Genomic DNA, 18,670 nt, shown 5'->3' with positions numbered 1-18,670 from the left:
CTCCTATCAGATTCCACATGGGCATTTTATCATGACTTAGACAGTAAAGTTGCCTAAGAGGAACTTGCAAGAGACCTAATGTTTTATCACTGTCAAGACAGTGTGCCAGTGTATGTGTGTGTGTGTGTTATTACTGATTGTGTGCGTGAGTTTGTGTATAGTCTGTGTGTGCATTGCTCTGAGTCATTAGTCAAACTTCAGTATTTACAGCGTGCTGCTCATAGACCTATTTGCTGCTGCTGTCACGTGAAAACCTCATAAACATAAAGTAATGGTTATGTGGGTGAAGAAAATATTCTGACCTTTTGGCATTAGAGACTCATTCAAAACTTCACTGGGTATATTGAAATAAAAAATACAGCTCGCAAGCTACAAACAACTGTTCTTTAACTAAGAAATGTTAACCTGTTTGCAACATGATTTAATCTTAGCATTTACAGTGGGGGCAGCAAAGTCTCTCCACAACATTTTTAAATCTAATTAAAGGCCCTGCCCACCCACACAGGCGTTTTCGGTCACTGTGGCTCATTAGACATCTGCTCAGGTTAAACCTGGACTGAGCTAATCAGGGAATAATATCACCAATCTCCATTTACTAATAAGAGTGAAGATAGTGTAAACTAACAGGAAGGTGAGATAGATGTCAATGAAGCACAGTAAGGTACACACCCACACAGTCTAATTAAGCATAGTAAGTGAAAACACCTATGTGGGTGTGTGGGGTCTTCAAGATTATTACATTTGGAATTTAGATTGTCTACAAACAGCTCATTACTCACAGACAGACAGTTTAATGACGTCCTCACCTGTCACTCCACTGTCGCTCCAAGGTGTCCTCTCTCCAATAAATGTTGAAAGCATCTGAGTACGTGAGCAGCTTGGGTCATACGTGGAAAATGATGATGTCCTGTACCTTGAGTGACCTTGTGACATGTGATGTGTTCAACATAACAGTATTGAAATGAATGAATAAGTAAAAACCAAAAAGAAATAATGAAAAATGTACAAAATATGATACTGAGTGTGTGCTTTACAGAACAAAGAACAGGGTGAAAAGGAATACCAATTTAAAAATGGTGGCATAAGAGAGTGAGGAAAACAGAACAAGAATGAGGATCAGCAAAATAATGGGCTGAAACATCTTCATGGATGGCATAATGAAAAGAGGGGGGAGAGGGATGGAGGAGCAGATTGACCAGTTAGATACATGCATATTAGACAGCACATAAATTACAGTCATTAAAGTCAAGCAGAATCCATTCATGTTTTTGCTCCAGCTTACAGAAAGTGGCTCCTCCGCCTGCTTATCCTCCTGCTTGGGGACATCCAGCCGGTCTATGAAGCTCTGCAACTCCTTCCTGAAGGCTTTCATCTGGGCGTTGATGCGATACAGCAGCTCATGCTCTCTGATCCTGTGGAGCAGAGATGAATTAATGATTGAAAAATTCCAAAAATCACACAAATTGCATTTTAACTTTTTCACAGAACAGTAACAGTCCAGTGCACTCCAACAGATCACTGTAGGTACCTGCCACCTTCTTCATCCTCATCCAGCCTGGCAAACAGCTCTCCGTTAGTGACGTACACTCGGGCCTCAGCGATGATAGTGCTGGTGTCAGCGATGAGCCTGTCGATGGTCCGACCCAGCCTCTCCGCCTCTATGCGGATGTCTATCATCTGCTGCCGGTCCTTCAGGCTTCTGGATAAAAAACGGCTGTCCACAGGTGAGTAAAGGGAGCGTGTCGGGGTGAGGCAGCGGATGTTCCTCACCTCATCTGAGTCACTCTCTCCTCCGATAGGGCCCTCACGCTTGCGGTGGGGCGGGAGGAGGCGAGGGGAGGAAGCTGAGGCAGAGGGGGTGTCGTCGTCCCGTCCTCCGTCGCTCTCTGCGTCACTGTCCCTCGGGCTGCCACGGATGCCCAGGTGGGAGGCAAGGTCGTAGCGCTGCATGTTGGAGAGCAGCACTCGGTTCTCGTACTGGAGCTGCATAACTTTCCCGCTCAGTTCATTGATCTGCAGACGTGCTGCTTTCAGCTCCTCCTGGAGGGCCTCCACCTTGGCGGGGTCAGCTCCTCCTGGGGTTGAAACAAGGTAACAATGAAAAGTGGAACACTCCTGTAAATGAGACTTTAATGTGCAGCTCCTGGAGACTTTATGAAACACATTTTACATCTGACGTATTGAGCTAAGAGAAGAAGCTGTTCCTTGTTCTGCAGTGCAGTTGTTTCATCTCCTGCAGCAATGACATATTGAAAACAGTGAAAAATGAGAAACAAACAAATAAACAAACCTCCCCCGTGTCTCGATCCAGCTTCATGGGATCCAGCCTTATACTTCAGTTTATTGAGTTCACTTGTCACCTGAAGATAAAACTGAATGTTATTCTCATGTGTGTCTTAGATAACAGCTAGCTTTCATAAAAGGCCTCAAAGTCATTGATGTCAATAATAGCAACAGATACACAACAGAGAAGACACAGCAGCACTGTGTAGCCTAGTAATATCAGAGGCATATTTCATATATTATTTACAGTCTTTTTCAAACAGAACAAAATAGACAGCAGTCTCCAACAGAGAAACTAAAGCAGACTTTTTCTACACAATCCTACTTTATGAAGCACTTGTTATATATATATGCAGTCCTTTTGTCATTGGATCTTGCAGAACCAATGCAGCGGACCTGTTGTGGAAATCGGGCCTTGTTTTTTTTAGTGCAGTCTAATCAGTCTACCTTTTTGTTCTCTTCTTCCACGTCTGCTAAATTCCTGCGAAGAAGTTCTGCCTCATCTTCCACCAGCTGAAGCTGCTGCCTCAGCTCTGACAGGGCCTCGCCCTGCTCTCTGCACTGTTGACCTCCACTGCCGGAGCTGTCCACTCCTGCTGCAGCCATACTAGATGAGGAGAGGAGAGATGCATTGATAGTTGTGACTTTTAGCATAACAGACTCCAATTTCCTTTTCTTTTTTTTTCCTTGTCACAAATTACGGATTTTATTCTCCGTAGTGTGGGAATTTAGTGGTTTTCCATATCACCTACGACCGCATTTCAACCAGAAACTGTTTCAGTCATCAAGAATCTGCTGATGATTGAGTGCAAAGTACCTGTCCTCCCTCATGTCGTCCAGCTCAGCCTTCAGCCCCCTGTTCTCCACCTCCAGCTCCACAATCTTCCTCCCCAGGATATTCGCCTCCTCCTCCACCAGGCGTAAGCGAAGCTTCAGCTCTGATTCACGAGTGGTGGGGGGCCCCCCAGCTTCACCTTTAGGCAGAGGGCTGTCCACGTCCCCATAGAAGGAGCGGTACTTCAGCAACTCCTGCTCCAGTCGGTCCTTTTCCTTGTCAATCTTCGCCATCTTTTTCCTCATCAAGATGGCTTCCTCCTTGATGAATGCTAGCTGGCATTTCAGATCCTCATTTTCTTCCTATGAAGAGGGAAGAGAGTTTGTTTGAGTCTTCGGAGGGGCAAATTAATTTGCACAAAATCAACATGGAGGAAAATACACCAGCAGTGTTGTTTTTCTCGTGCAATGTCTGATTAGTTTGGTAGCGTGCTTAAATAATTTTAATTCCCTCAGCACATACTGTAATGGGGTGATGGTCATGTTTTTCCTTAATGTTCCTTTCACACACCACAAATTATGCCTCGTTCTGCACATTACATGTTTCTTTAATTTGGACATTGCATCGGAGAAAAAATTTATTATTAAACATCTTTGTTGTGTCTTACAATCTTTAATCTAATAATGTAAATGCTGACTCACCTCGATGGGGGTCTGTGGAGCCTTTCTCTCCGCTTTCTGCCCATCCTTACTTCCTTTTCTTTTCAGTGAGAGCTGCAGAGAAAACAGGGGTAACATCAGCAGCAGCTCACTGTTTTCTTACTAAAGCCAGTGATATCATCCAGATTTATGGAACACTGAAGGCTCAGTAATGGAAAAACAGGACTGTTCTAAGTCACTCTCAAGAACATTTCTGGTAAAATATTTAAATTCAGATCATAGTGCTCTGAGCACAATAGGGATTTTATAGCCTTCAAGTAAAAAAAAAGAAAGAAAAAAAGAAACATTTCCAAATGCTTGCATTTGGAAATATTTTTATCATGTTTGTGTGTAAGAATGAGAATCTCACAAATCTTTAAGGGATATTAAGACATAAATCTGTTATGTTACTGTACTGCTGGGCAATGAGAGCTTCTCCTGTCAATGAGCAGGACTCTGCTGGCTCTGTGGACACTGGTTATCAGGCTTATTTATGGCTTAGTGGGATATTTTATTTTCTTCTCTTTTTTTTTTAACTCAAGGAGATTTTCACCTCCAACTACTATTGACATTCAATCAAATTCAAAGTCAGACAGGTTTGGCTTTCATTATATGAACAGTACCAAACTGGACATACAGCGTACAGGCTTTTGGTTCAGTTAACAATTTATATTGAAATTCCACAAGCACACAAAGGCACACACTACCCTGTGCCCCTCACCTCTTTGGCTTTTTCCAGCTCATTCTGCAGGGCCTGCTTGGTGACCTCCACCTCTATCAGCTGCTGCCTCAGCTTCTCATTCTCCTCCTCTGTCTTTGTCCTCTTCTCCTCCACATTCTCCAGCTCATGGTGCAGGCGCACGGATACATCCTTCGCCACCTGAGAGATAGACCAAGACAGAAAAGAAGAGAGGAGAAGAGACAGAAGGAGAGATAGAAGTCGTTGTTAATCATGAACATAGAATACAACAGAATGAGGCTCAGCCCTCCACAGACTCACCTTCAGGTCTTGCTCCAGACTTCTGAGCAGCTCTCCATCCACCTGGCCAGTTTCTGTAAACCGGAGCCTCTTCCTCTCAGCCTTCTTCAGTCGGTACTGGAGGATCCGACAGTTCTTGTTGGCTCTCTCCAGCTCTCTGCGCATGTCCTGCAGCTGGCAGGCGTCCTCCTCATAGAAGGTGTCCCGCATCTCATCCATCTCTGCCCGCATCTCCTCAATTTCATTCTACCAAAACACGGAGGGGAAAATGAAAATGCGTCACGAAATAATTGTATCCAACTATAGGCCAACAGAGGAAATTAGGCCTAAGCCTTTTAAAAGCATCTTTTTTCAAAACAAAGCCTGAAGCCATATGCTGTAGTCATTGTGCAGCTTGTATGCAAATACAACAGGTGTCACGATTGCGCACGACAAAATCTATAAGCAAATTTAAATTGTCATACTTGTCATGTGTCACCAGTTTACCTTTAGATCCTCGTTTTCATCTTCCAGCCTTTCTATCTCTTCTTGCAGTCTCTGGTCTGGCTGTGGAGCTGGCAGTGGATTGTCGGGCTCGGGAGACAGTTCCGGCTCTGAGGCCGGCGGAGATGCTGATTTCGCCTGCATCTTTGTCCCTTTCTTCCCCAAGCTCTTATTCAAGTGAAACTGAATCAGCTCGGATTGCAAGCATCCCTCCTTCCAGAAACCGGGTCCGCAGCCTACTGTGCTTTTGGAGCTCTTCTTGCTGCCGCTCGTCGCCGCAACGGCCTCCCCTCCTCTCGGATTTTTGCTCCTCAGTTTGGGAGATTTGGATGCACAGGGCTGGTCGGAGACGACGCGGTTCGGATCTGCTCTGGAGGGTGAGGAGGCATCAGCGGCGAGGCGGGGGGAGTCCTCTGGTGTCTGGATGCCGCCTCTGTCTGCCGCCGCCGCCGCGGGCCTGCTCAGCGTCGGGCTTTCAGCACCAGCAGCCTGGACAGCAGCCGCGCCTCTGGTAGCAGGAGCGCCTCCGGCCTGCCGCTCCCTTCCCGTGGAAACGGGAGAATGACCCCGGCTGCTTCTTCCTCCCCCTCCCCCTCCTCCTCCTCCCTGCTTTGACGTGATGAGCTTTGACGAGTTGCTGCCCTTCTGTGTGGCTTTATATCCACTGTCTTTGAGCCCGGCCGGAGATGACGACCGCTGCTGCTTACGGCTGCTATTGTCTGGCTGCCGCGACGAGTCGGCAGAAGAAGGGTTCATCATGGTGTCAGAGGCTCAGCTCATCCTCAGCAACATCCATCCCCTTCACCGCTTTCCCTGTAGCTGGAAAACAATCGCCTTTTCAGACCTAAAGGCTATGTAAGAAGGATTAGGTCTAGGCGAAATAACACTCATTAAGAAAAGGTTATACTCTACAGGTCCACCAAACAGTCCAAGTTTGTTACTTGGGCTATACTGAAAAGAGAGTGGGAACAAGCTGGTTATAAAAAGAAAAAACAGATGCACTAGGACGCACCATGTATTGTAGATGGACCTTTTTTACATAAAGCTAATTAGGCTACTGTCAGTGGAAAGCGCCCAGAGACAGGTACGTGACCACCAGTGATTATGCAGTCGGCCATTCAGCCCGTTTGATGAGATGTGTGTGAGATCAGCTGCAGCTCGGGCAATTAGACAGTCCCCATTTGTGTCATGTGCGCTGCCCAAAGGGCAACAGACGAGAGAGAGAGAGGGAGAGAGAGAGAGAGCAAAGACAATGTCATTGGCTGTTAAACCTGAAGCAGCAGCCAGCCAATTAAACCGCGCTGCTTGTTGAGTTGACAGAAAGCAGGTTCTGAGTGGCCTCTGATCTGATCCCCGACCCTACCCAGCAGAGACAAAGGATGATCCGGCCTCTTGATACTGGATGAGCCACATCCAGGATCGAAAGAGTACAGAGAGAGCCGTTTCCTGTCAGCCATCATCTAACTCCTCGTTTCCAACAAGCTCGATGAGTCATTACTCAAATGGATGGAAGATGAGCTATAAAAGTGCCGGAAGCAACGAAGAAAAATACATTTCTTCTACCTATTGTACAGGTGACACAGTTGCATTTTCTCTTTTGTCTTTTTGGTTTGAAAAGCAAAGGATCGACAGCCCGTCACACAGTCTGTCTCACTCAGTGCTGATTAAATGAGGAATTCTACATTAGACCAAACTAGAAAAAAACAGCACAGCTCAGAGCAGACTCTTTAATTGTGTTTTCTACATATAAACAACTAGGAGCAGCAACAGTAAATCAACCCACCTTGAAGGCCTGACAGCACAGAATATAAAATGTGGACCACACTCATTTGCCCTTCATACAGGTTAGACTTGTCACATCCCTTTATAACACGCCCGCACGCTCAAAGAAGAAAAAAAAGAGGAAGATCATCCCATGGAAAGATCCAAATGAATTGAATTTCCTACCTTTTCTGGGTGTTTTTGTCGGATGCTGAAGGGTAGTGGTGATGGGGAAGGGATGAAGAAGGGATGCTGACTCTAGCGCCTCCCGACCACCAAGCAACCTGTTTCAATATTCATGACATTACATCATCGCCAGGGAGGGCCGGGGCTGCACGGAAACGAAGCAGCACGAAGCAGGCTGCTCTCATTGGAAGAGGACAGGATACGCTCTCTCTCTCTCTCTCTCTCTCGCTCTCTCTCTCTCTCTCTCTCTCTCTCTCTCTCTCTCTCTCTCTCTACAGTGATTGCATATAGCCATTGCTGCTCTGAACTCACCTTGTATTCAGTCATTTAAATTGACCTTGAGTATTTGGACTTGAGTTGACCACTCGGGAGAATGTGACTGTTCCAAAACTTTATAATAAGCAGTTATTATAAAGTTTTCGAAACTCAGAAGGCAATATGGCTGAGGCCATGAAGCGTAGACTCCTACTTTCTACAGCCTATAATAATATACAATATCCATTTGTCACCATTTAAATTTTAAGAAAATGCACATCCCTCCACTACATTTCCTGCTTGTCTTTGTTTTAACATGCAAAAAGAGGATATTCAGGTATTTGACAAATAAAATCAAGCACACATTAAAAGACTGAATATGTCATGTGGTTTGCTCATATTTGGACAATTACTCTATTTGATTCAGGTTCAATCATCAGAAACAACTCATCCGTTTGTGGCTTGGACTTCAGCGAAATATTAAGTTCAGTAATGGAGGTTTCTATGTTAAAGCTGCGTGGCTGTGTTTCAAAACATTCGAGAGGCTGGTAGCTCCAATCTCTCTCCCATCTCTCATTTTTTCTTTCTCTCACAAAACCCCAAACTGAAGCTGGAGCGCACAATTTTCCCACTAATGCCCCAAAATAATTTGTCAAACTATTAAGTGTCTTACAGAGGGGAGAAAAGCCTTACAGTACTCAATGTTGACAAGGAATGAATATATTTCATGTGGCGTTCTGCCTGCCAAGTAACTTCTACCAGAATGTGTTTGAATCTGTGTTGTCAAGAAATGGAAATGTGAAATTAGAGAGGATTTGGTTTGAAAACAGGTTCATGTGTTTGTGTGTGTGTTTCCATTGGAACATGTTATTGAGGATCATTTATTCTGTTTGGAAACAGGCCGGTTTGTCCTGGGCTCCTCATAAAGTCAAGGCATCTTCACTTTGATTGAATTATATTGCACAGGGCCAGACCCATCTGACCAGTCATTTGGACTGTTTAATTCTTGGCCCTTCTCCAACTGCTCTGTTATACCTGATAAGATAAAGAACACACACACAACATATCTGAAGCGGTTCACCACAAAGTAGGTGGGCTGATGTTGTGTGTATCATTCCTTTGTGAGTAAAATAACAAGTAAGTTTTGCAGGAAGTGCCAGGGATTGAGAGCCATAGGATTTGCTCTGCTCTGAAAGTTTTATGGCAGGGATTTTAGCTTCTGTCAAGGCTTCAGTAACCACAGCTCTTAGGCTCCTACCTCTGTGCAATCCATTTGCTTCACAACAGGCTTTTGCAACACTATATCTTGATCCTTTCAGAATCAAGGCTGCTTTCTATTGTAATCACAGTTTAATTGCCAGACAAGATGTTGCTGGGGCCAATCAGCCCGCTCTGGGCAGGACTGATGATCCATTTTCTCTGAATAGGATAACAGATGTTTGGGGTCTTGCACTCTTTTCACAGTAACACACACACACTCACACGTGCGCACACACACACACACACATGGTCACCACTTCCCCCACCTATCCTCTCCTTCTGCCCCCGGACTATTCAATCATTCGCTTGCATTTAAGTGACAGATGTCTGCATTATGGAGGCTCCCATGTGCCAGACAAGACTGACTGATTCTGCTTTGTCTAAAGTAAAACAAAAGAAGGTGATGTTTGATAGAGAAAGTGTCGTATCATGCTCTGAAACCACATGACTGTCTTTATGTCTGGGAAATATTAAACCCTCACAGAGTAAAACTGTGTAACAGTTTGCACATTTTACGTCTTGTTACTTAACCAAGTTTGAATTGAACATATTTACAGTGTGAATCAGTTTGGATTTCATTCTTACTGGACTGAATCACCTTTTCTTGACTGTTGGCCAAAATACTTGCACTATTTCTGCAGTTTTCCCGAAACAAGTTGACTCACTGTGTCTCAGGCAGCAATGTTAACTTGTTAAAGACTCAATATGAGAATGAACAACAATGCCTGCAAATGTTGTCACTATTGTTTTGTTGTATTTTTTCCTTCTTCTTTAATCATGTGTCAATCATCTTTGGTAGTAAATCCACATCATGCACTGGTGAAAGCACAAAAACAGCTACGAGAACAGGCTATGAGAGAGGGAGTTAGAGAGTGAGAGAGGCCCTGATGAACATTTGTCTAAAAATAACACCCTCATTCATTTCACGCACCCAAGCCTCTCTCTCATTCTCACTTTCTCTAGTATTCACAAACACCCTTACCCCGGATCATCACAGTAACATTATGTGCAGACAGGGATCCCAGGCGCCATATTTATCACTGTTAAACATCACCAGGAATAATCTGCTGTGTCATGCTGTAGTTTCTATGTGGGGTTTCATACCTTTAGATTGCAATGTATGGTGTAGCTTAAGATATTATATCTAACATTTTTGCCCAAATTACCAGTTCCTACACTGAGTTTGACACATTAGCATAATTACCATAAATTAATGTGACTGACATGGGGAGAACCAGCAGAGCCTTTACTCTCCTCCAAACTAAACAATGGATTTTTGAAGCTGGTGCCTTATTGGTGCAATATGTTTCTCCCATGAGGCATAAAAACAGGCCTGACTCTCCGGTCTCAGTTGTTGTGCTCCAGATATCAAGTGAGCTTCTGACAGGGAGGGAAATTGTTATTTCGCTGTGAAATCCACAGAGGATTTTACTGAAGGAGGATGTTCTGCACAGATACAGACACATACTAAAACTGACATATAGTATAAATGCTGAGATAATCGTCTGAATCCTGTCAGTAGTGTACTGTTCACCTTACACAAACATATATAGATGTGTGTGTGTATATATATATATATATATATATATATATATATATATATATATATATATATATATATATACACACACACACATCTATACATATATACACATTATGTCTGTCTAGCTGTGGCTGTGTGGCTGTGTGTTTAGTCCTTATTCATGTAGAGATATAGGTAAGAGTTAAGGATTCTAATCAAGACTGACATTTGAAAGTTAATGAGATTACACTAATTAGAGTTAAAACCAACACATTACACATGAACTGGCATTCTCACACGAAGGCTAAGGATAATAAGCAGACCAAATCTGCCCCTTTGTCCTTTATAAAAGATGTGTAATAAACTTATTGTTTAGAAAGCACCGCAAGGCATTTGAGTGCCAGTGAAAAATCTCAAAGTTTGGCCAAAACGTTAAACAGGATATTTCTACAGCACATGAGCTGCATTCTGCTGTATCTTATTTCACAGCTTGTGATTCATCAGCAGCTGTAAATCCTTTGTCCTGCAGAAACCTCCTTCTCAGAGCGTTTTTTGCTATAGAGATGTGTCTGTCTGTCTGACACTGTGAGGAAAGGGGGTGAAACAGTTGTAAAGATATGGGGCCACCTTCCAAGGGAAAGGTTACTGATGATGTTACGGTTTTCTGTTACCAAGTTGTGAAATTATTGCCCTGGGTTGAGGAATAAACAAACATCATCCATGTAATACCCTTCAGCTAGAGGAGGCCTCCCACTCATAAACTCTGTGGGGGGATTGCACACACACACACACACACAGACACACACACAAATTTCTAAATCTCCTCCACCTATTTCACAAGCGTACACACACACACATAAATGAAACCTCCTCACACTAATCCACCCACTCATACACGCACGCACACACACATAAACACTAAAACCCTGTTTAATAGTTTATTGTGCTTCTGCTGTTTCCCACATTGACTCCTGCTGATTCAAGAAGAAGCAGGAGGAGGCGGGTGAGTGGGTGGGGGAGGGAGTGGTTTGGGTGGATGACGGGGTATGGGGGTCAGACAGCTGCTGTGTACAGTTACCATGGAAACCTTTGTCTGAACTCGTCAAAATGGGAGGAGAATTCAACAGGGATGAGCAGTGCTATAAATTCAATTTTAAGAGGTTTTCTTTTTGCCTACCTAACAAGTTGCCAGAGATTTGCCTTTGGCACAGTTATTTTTTTGTTTGTGAATTTGCTTGTTGTTTTTTTGTTTGTTTGTTTTGTTGTTTTTAAAAATATATATATATATCAGACAAGGAACACGTCTCAAAACATGACAGACATGACCAGAACCACCCCATTTACTCTTGCACTCCTGATTTTGATGCTTATTGGCTATACAAATACAACACAGAAGTGATAAAGGTCTTTTAAAAATGAATGTATCACTGCTATTGCTAATGTAGCTAATGTGTAGACGCCCTGAGAAAAACGGCACAAAAAGTGAAGCATAAACTCAGGGCTGAATTGCAATAATACTACAGAAATTTCACAGATCAATATCTTAAGTAGCAATACCACAAGTAGCAGTATATATATAAAGTAGCGTATTGCACTTTTATTGTAAAAGTACTGCTATATCAACAAAAGTGCAATAACATTTGGCTTGCATACACTTTAAACAAATAAGGTGCTTTTTCACAGGGTATTCCCTTTACACAGTAGCAGTTAAACAATTTCTTGTAAACATCAACTTAAAGATGAATGTAATAAATTCAAATATAAAACCAAAGCTATTTGCCACTGCCAGAGCATTAACGTTTTATCTAGTTTTTCATAGAAAAACGATTTTGTTTTTTCTGAGCAGGTAGGCCTACCAGAAGAAACATTTGCTCTTATCAGGGAGCAGCATAAATAACCTACGTTCAGTAGCAAGTGTCCCTGTTAGAGTGAACTGAAGTGGTCGAACACAAAAAAAACGTACACTGCTGTGATTTACTGTCACTGTTTGTTTGGGTGGGTGATTTGCTGGCATCAACGGTGTGTGTTGCATTTAAGAGATACTTCAGACTCGAAGTACTCCGGTGATAAGAAAATTCAACTTTGCAATGGTTACAAACAGCTTTGGTTCTATCAACTCCGCCGTCTGGAAGAGATTTAAAATGAAAATAAGAGTTGGATACCTTTCTCCATGTTCTGGTCAGCTCTTTTCTGTTCCGGTTCACGTGAGCGCTGCAGCAGTCTTAGGCCCACCCCAAACGCTCTCATTAGTTGAGACGCGTGATGACACCCATCCCAAGCCAATACTGATCAACATCCCACCTCACCTGTGGCCCATTGTTTCTCTGTATGTGTATTCAGAGCAAGTGAGCAACGGACTTTCATAAAAATAATAATAATAAAAACTGCGTTAATGCGCGATAAAATAATTGTCGACGTCAATGCTTAACGCGTTAACTTGGCCAGTCCTAATACATATATATAACTTTCTTCTGCCAGTTATGGTCTCAGGGGTCAAAAAGTTTGGAACAAAGTCACCTTACTCTATGAAAACTGCACTGCTCATTTACTAAAATGAGAACAGGATGCCCTCTAGTGTTGGAAACCTACTCTGCACTTCTGTTCAAATGACCCAATATCTCACCAAAAATCAAGGATCAAAATCGGAGGGAAACAAATATTTGTACAGGCATTCAGTTTAATTTAGTTTTTAAGAGAGTTCAAAGTTATGATACTTAAAAAAAAAACAACAAAAAAAAAAACAACACACACATATAGAAGCAATGTAGGCGTATAAATGTCCAAGCTAACAAGCTGGGAACATTCCCAAATGCGCTGTGTACAAAATATCACAATGTAATATGTACAACACAAAAAAACACAAATACAAAGACAAGCACCCTCAGCTAGATGGAAATTGGTATTTACATAACAATAAATAGACCAAACTAATAAATAACATCAAAATGCATTGGTTGATGAAAGACATAAAGCTGGATTTGCTGATATAGAGCCGACTATTGATTTATACTCTATATTCTACAGGCAGAGCAAAGTTATTCTTCATAGTGGTATTATAACTTACACAGTCACTATAGAGGTTCACCAGCTCTTTTTGTAAAGAAATCATAACCTTTATTTATTTATTTTTTTAAATCCAAATCTTTCCCCTGATAAATTTACATTCAAGCCAGCTCAGGATATGGATTAGGCCTGAACGCCTAAAAGACATTTGATTGAATATTAGATGAAAATAGGCTTAGTTAACGAATGATCAAAACTGGCTTTGAGCTTGTTCTGAATTCTCCACAAATACAAAGGGAGCCCACCGCTTCTTTGTTCGGCACACGACATTTTCACCAGCGTTGTAAGACAAACGACGACGTCAGAGAGGATATAAAAAGACAGGTAAACATCTGCAAAGACAAAACTCCACCAGCTTCTCTGTCCAAAGTGGGAAACACTGAGATAATCATCAGACTCATCATTTCTCTGGATAATATTCATTATATTTCATAACATTACATACAAGTAGGGATATATAAAACGGGTTATGGTTGTGTACAGAAATAGAAAATATAAATCTGAACCTACTATGAGCTACAGTTGATGATTATTTCATCTTAAAACAGTGATGAAACAATCTCATCCAAGTCTCAACCGGTTAGAAATCTATCTTTTCTTTTTCTTAGTACATTTTACCTCTGGATATCAGTGTATTTTCCTTCTTTAGAATGTAACTGTGTGCTAATGGATGAAAGCTCAAAGTGAGAGTCCACGACTTTAAATAAATAAGAATAAAGAAAGAAAACTCCCTCTTCAGAAATAAGTGGATAACCGCAGAGGTGTCAGTTGACATGTACTGTAAACTCAAGTCTCTCTTATGTAACATCAATAATAGCTTGAATAGGATGAGGACAGTTATGACATGATACTGTACATTATCATCAGTTTTATATCGGCAAAGGTGAACAACAACAACAACAAAAAAAGCTCAAATATAAACTGCCATGTTTGTGCGTGTGTTATGATGTGTATTCCTCTCTCAGTACAGCAGTGATTGCTAACAATGATGGTAAATAATCTTTTTTAAGCAGCTCAGGTGTATTTAACGTAGCGTTCCCAGCATGCCAAATGTGCCTGGTGAACTCTGTGTTTGATGTTTCCTTTCCAGGCTCAGTTTTTAGTAGCTGAAGTCACTCTTTTTGAGCCAGATCTACAGTACTTGGCACCACAATAAAGAGAAGGAATACTACGTTCTGTCCCGACACCAGACACTACTGTATTTTGGGTTATTGGTGATAACGGTCAGCTTAGGCACGACCTTTGACGCCTCTTACTACCACAATGATCCTCCCTCATCTCAGGCCTGTCTCAGATTTTATCTACAACACTCAGATCATGGCTTAAATAAACACATCACACCTCAACACATCCATCCATCTATGTCTTCCTTAAATTAAGTCTTTCATGTTTTAGCACTAGCAACCGAGAACCCAAAGCAAGGCCCTACCTCACCTCAACCTCTCTCACTCCTCTTCCTCTAATCTCTTTTAGCTCTTCCTTTCCTCTTTCTCCTCCCAGAGTTCTCCTGGGGCTTTTCCTCTTTGCTCCCCATGACCACTGCTCCATTGGCAGCCTTGCTGAGCCCATTGAGGGTCCCGTTGGACAAGGCCTTGCCTGCTTTGGAAGAAGAGGAGGTGTCGCGTCTGGGCAGCTGGCGGCGGTAGGTCTGGTAGTAGAAGTTGCCAAAGAGGATAATGAAGGTGATGGCGTAGCAGATGAGGGAGTAGTGCATCCAGTGGGGGAAGTCGCAGTTGGCGTAGAGGGACAGGGCCGTGTGGCCGATGGTGACGTGGAACTGAATCTGAGACACAAAGAGTGAAACAAAATCAGATTTCTGCTCTGCATAATGGTTTCACAGCTCGTCACACATTCATTATTTCAGTGAGATATTCAGTAACATTAACCTTCCAAGATGTGTTAAATGAATACACCTCATGGATAATCAGACACAGAGGGAACTGAAGTCTTACCATCTGGATGATGGTCAAATACTTCTTCCACCACAGGTACTTTTGGATCCTAGGTCCACAGGAGGCCAGGCCATAATACAGATACATCAAGACATGGATCATTGCGTTCATGTGTGCACCAAAGAATGCTGCAAACAGAAGAAAAGAAAACCAATAATATTATTTTTGCCCCGGTTGTAGGGCTACACACAAATCTCAAATAGGTTTGGAACACTTTGAAAAACTGTCAATTACAGTACATGTAGGCAGTTAGATGTTAATTGGCTAAATAGCACAAAAAATTTGATTTCAATATTTTAAAATATATAATTGTACAGACAGGAATAGACACAAGGCATAATCTTGACATTTAGTGTAGTCTTAGCTACTCACACTGTCCTCCTGCCACCCATTTAATCCCGATCCACCAGAGTGTGAACATGGTGCAGTGGTGGTAAACATGCAGGAAGGTAACCTGGTTGAATTTTTTCCTCAGGATGAAAAACACTGTGTCCAGGTACTCAATGCCTTTGGAGATGAAATACCACCACAGAGCTCCTGCCACCTGTCTCAGACAAGACAGGAGAGATATGAAGAAACAGAAACAAACGGAGGAAACAGAGAGAGAAAAGGGTGAAGTAGTTCATTCTGATTTCTTATACAGTCAAATATAAAATTGTACTGATTTAACTGAATTCCACACATAATTCCACTTCCTTTATTCAGTCTACTCTGCAACATCTCAACCTCAGGGTCACCTGAAACCAAACGACTCTGCTTTCTGTGTCAGGTGTGTAACGACGTCATGGAGCAACAGGAAGGAAGATGAAACCGAACACTTTCCACGATCCCTTTTCCAGCTTGCAACAGGGACCAAATGAGTGGAAGCTGATCATGTTTCTAAAACCACTGAGAGTAAAGCTCCCCTGGCACACTGACAAGGATTCTCTTAATCATTTGGGTACAGTAGGGCCCTACAGTGAAGTAAGATCACCGTCTTACTTCACTAACGTGTGAAACATGTTAAGAGTGGTGTTTGGTTTCTATTAAGTCATTACTGCACAGATGTGAACTGTAAGAAACTAAACTGCATAATAGGACAGCTGATGTTCAGTCCATTACAGTAAATGCACTTTTCCATTAAATACAAGTGTGAGTGTCTGTGCACGTGCCTTAGTGCACTCACCCTGACTTCGTTGGGGTCGTCCGAATAGTCCACCGGTTGACAAATGTAGCTGTAGCCTGCGGCCCGCGTCGCCATGAACAGCTGAAGAACAAGAGAATGTCTCTATTGAAACACTGATATAAATGAACAAAGGCAGGGACACACAGTGAGAGGAGGCAGAGAGATGGAGTGCAGGCAGAAGGCTGAATACACTGTAATAAGGTTAGTCTAATCCCAGGGGACAAAACCGCCACTGTGGTGTATTCATCTGGATGGATAGTTATGGTTGGGATAAAAAGACTTTCAGAGATCCATAACACTACTATGAACTCACTACAGTTTTGCTTTTTCACATGTGCAGGTAAACAGCAGAGCACTGAGCTTATTCAGCTTGTAACAACAACCAACCTCTTTAAAGATGAAGAAGTTGAGGAACACCATGCTGAAGTTGTAGACAATGAGGGTTTTGCGGAGCTGGAAGGGCTCTCTGTTCTTCATGTATTTGGGCCCCAGCCAGAGGAAGAGCAGGTAGGAGGTGCTGATGGCCAGTGTGGGCAGGGGGTTGTCCATCAGAGGCCATTTCTCCACTCGCTTGTCTGTGGAACAAATGTTCTCATAGCGTTACATAACTATTCTTAATGTTCACATTACATTGCCACAGCGTGGGTTCAATACCAGTTTATTTTAAGCAGAGGGCAGGTCAAATGGGTGCTAAGTAGCAATGCAGATGATGGATTTAGTCTCAAGGTGACCTGTCTGGAGGTCAGTTTGATGTAGACACCCTTGCTTAATGGTGCATGTTGTACTTTGAGAATATGTGCAAGTTCAATCTGACTGACAATTATAGTTTTCTATATACTAGTTTATTGTATAGTATAATCTTCCCTTCAATATTCTTCATTAAATCAACTTAGAAAGTGAATCTGAATGAAAGCTGTGATCCTTTACAGATTTCATCTACAGATTAAAGTGGTGGTATAAATAAAGGAACAAGACAGGACAAAAAAATAATTCTAAGCCTCAAAACAACTAAGATACATTAAAAATCAATATATTACAATACATTTCATGGTACACAAACACAGACACACACACATTCATTCTTCAACTATATGGTGCAACTTTGACTCATCCCTTCAGAAATTCCTATTGAGGCACCCTCCTTTTACTCATTCTATACTGACTCATAACAGGTATAACACACCCGTAGATGTATATATGACATATACACACACACACAGACACACACAAATGTGTGTAAAATGTGTGTTTAGTAACCTGGACAACAATATATAAATAAAATATATAATATATATAAATATATATAAATAAAAATATCTCTTACACTGACTCTCCGACATAACAAAAACAATACAATTGTTACCTGCTATAGTTAGGGTCCATTTGTAGAATTCTATGGTGTCATTGATTAAATGTGTGACAATCTCCATGGTTGTGGCTGAGGACCTGAAATGAAAAAGACAGATGTGAAATCTGAGGCTTTTAAAATCTCATCTTTTGACCAGAATTTGAGAGATAAAACTGATTCCACTGAGTCAGAGCGGTGTCATCCTGCAAGAGATCACTAATTACTAATGTCACCCCCTAACTGTGCTTTTCTCTTTAAACTTTAATACAGTAATTATAATAATTCCATTTGATACACTATTACAAAACAATTCATCTTTAAAAATTATAAATCTTTAAAAGAAACAGACCCAGGCTAACAGAGGGTTGGTTACAGGTCTACAGGAGTCTGTGGCCCCATGAGACCCCGATAGATGGGGCTATAGGTATCATTGCGCACAAAGGCTGGGAGCACCGGCCGGCAGAGCGCATGTGTCAGCAGATTTTTGGCTTCAACACGACCACCAGCCAACCTGGTGGCCCTTTGCCTCGTGCCCCACTTTTACATTGAAATGGGTCATCTCCTATACAGAGACAGGCTGACGCATGGACTGATAAGTCTACATCTGATAAGTCTCAGCTCGGTCAGACACACGGTATGATTTAATGATCCCAAAAAGATGACGCTCCACCCCCCACCACCCCATCTCTCCCTGTCTCTCGCCAGCCTGAAGCGGATGAAGCGCTGCTGCAGCATCTGCCATAGTCCTGCACGAGCTCTCCATATAACCTGCTCAGAGAATAAACCATTCATAATATATTAAATACATATTTAGCATCATATTACATAATTCTTAGGGGATTAGGGTGGTATATTCACAGTATAAGATTTCAGTCATTTAAATGGCGAATTTGCATTCTGCGGCATGCAGGCCGGCCTTCAAATAGGCTGCATGCTGTCC

The 18,670-nt window shown here is 42.3% G+C and overlaps 2 protein-coding genes across 2 annotated transcripts; both read right to left on the bottom strand.

The window, feature by feature from the left end:
* Nucleotides 1-1,030: 1,030 nt before the first annotated feature.
* On the bottom strand, nt 1,031-5,974 carry LOC121186223 (protein SOGA3). Its single transcript, XM_041044908.1, has 10 exons — nt 5,222-5,974; nt 4,757-4,981; nt 4,478-4,636; nt 3,760-3,831; nt 3,101-3,420; nt 2,731-2,890; nt 2,291-2,360; nt 1,529-2,075; nt 1,283-1,412; nt 1,031-1,141 (listed from the first exon to the last, which is right to left on the bottom strand). Exons 1-10 carry the CDS (start codon nt 5,972-5,974, stop codon nt 1,031-1,033), a joined length of 2,547 nt encoding a protein of 848 aa, XP_040900842.1.
* Nucleotides 5,975-14,724: 8,750 nt separating this feature from the next.
* Nucleotides 14,725-17,812, bottom strand: elovl4a (ELOVL fatty acid elongase 4a). The gene is made up of 6 exons (XM_041044130.1): nt 17,746-17,812; nt 16,770-16,957; nt 16,383-16,463; nt 15,590-15,761; nt 15,218-15,345; nt 14,725-15,048 (listed from the first exon to the last, which is right to left on the bottom strand). Exons 1-6 carry the CDS (start codon nt 17,810-17,812, stop codon nt 14,725-14,727), a joined length of 960 nt encoding a protein of 319 aa, XP_040900064.1.
* Nucleotides 17,813-18,670: the final 858 nt, after the last annotated feature.

The sequence above is a fragment of the Toxotes jaculatrix genome, chromosome 8 (genome assembly GCF_017976425.1).
Source record: "Toxotes jaculatrix isolate fToxJac2 chromosome 8, fToxJac2.pri, whole genome shotgun sequence".
Taxonomy (NCBI): Eukaryota; Metazoa; Chordata; class Actinopteri; family Toxotidae; genus Toxotes; species Toxotes jaculatrix.
Note: the sequence above shows the minus strand (reverse complement) of the source record. Positions and strands in the feature narration are given on the sequence as shown.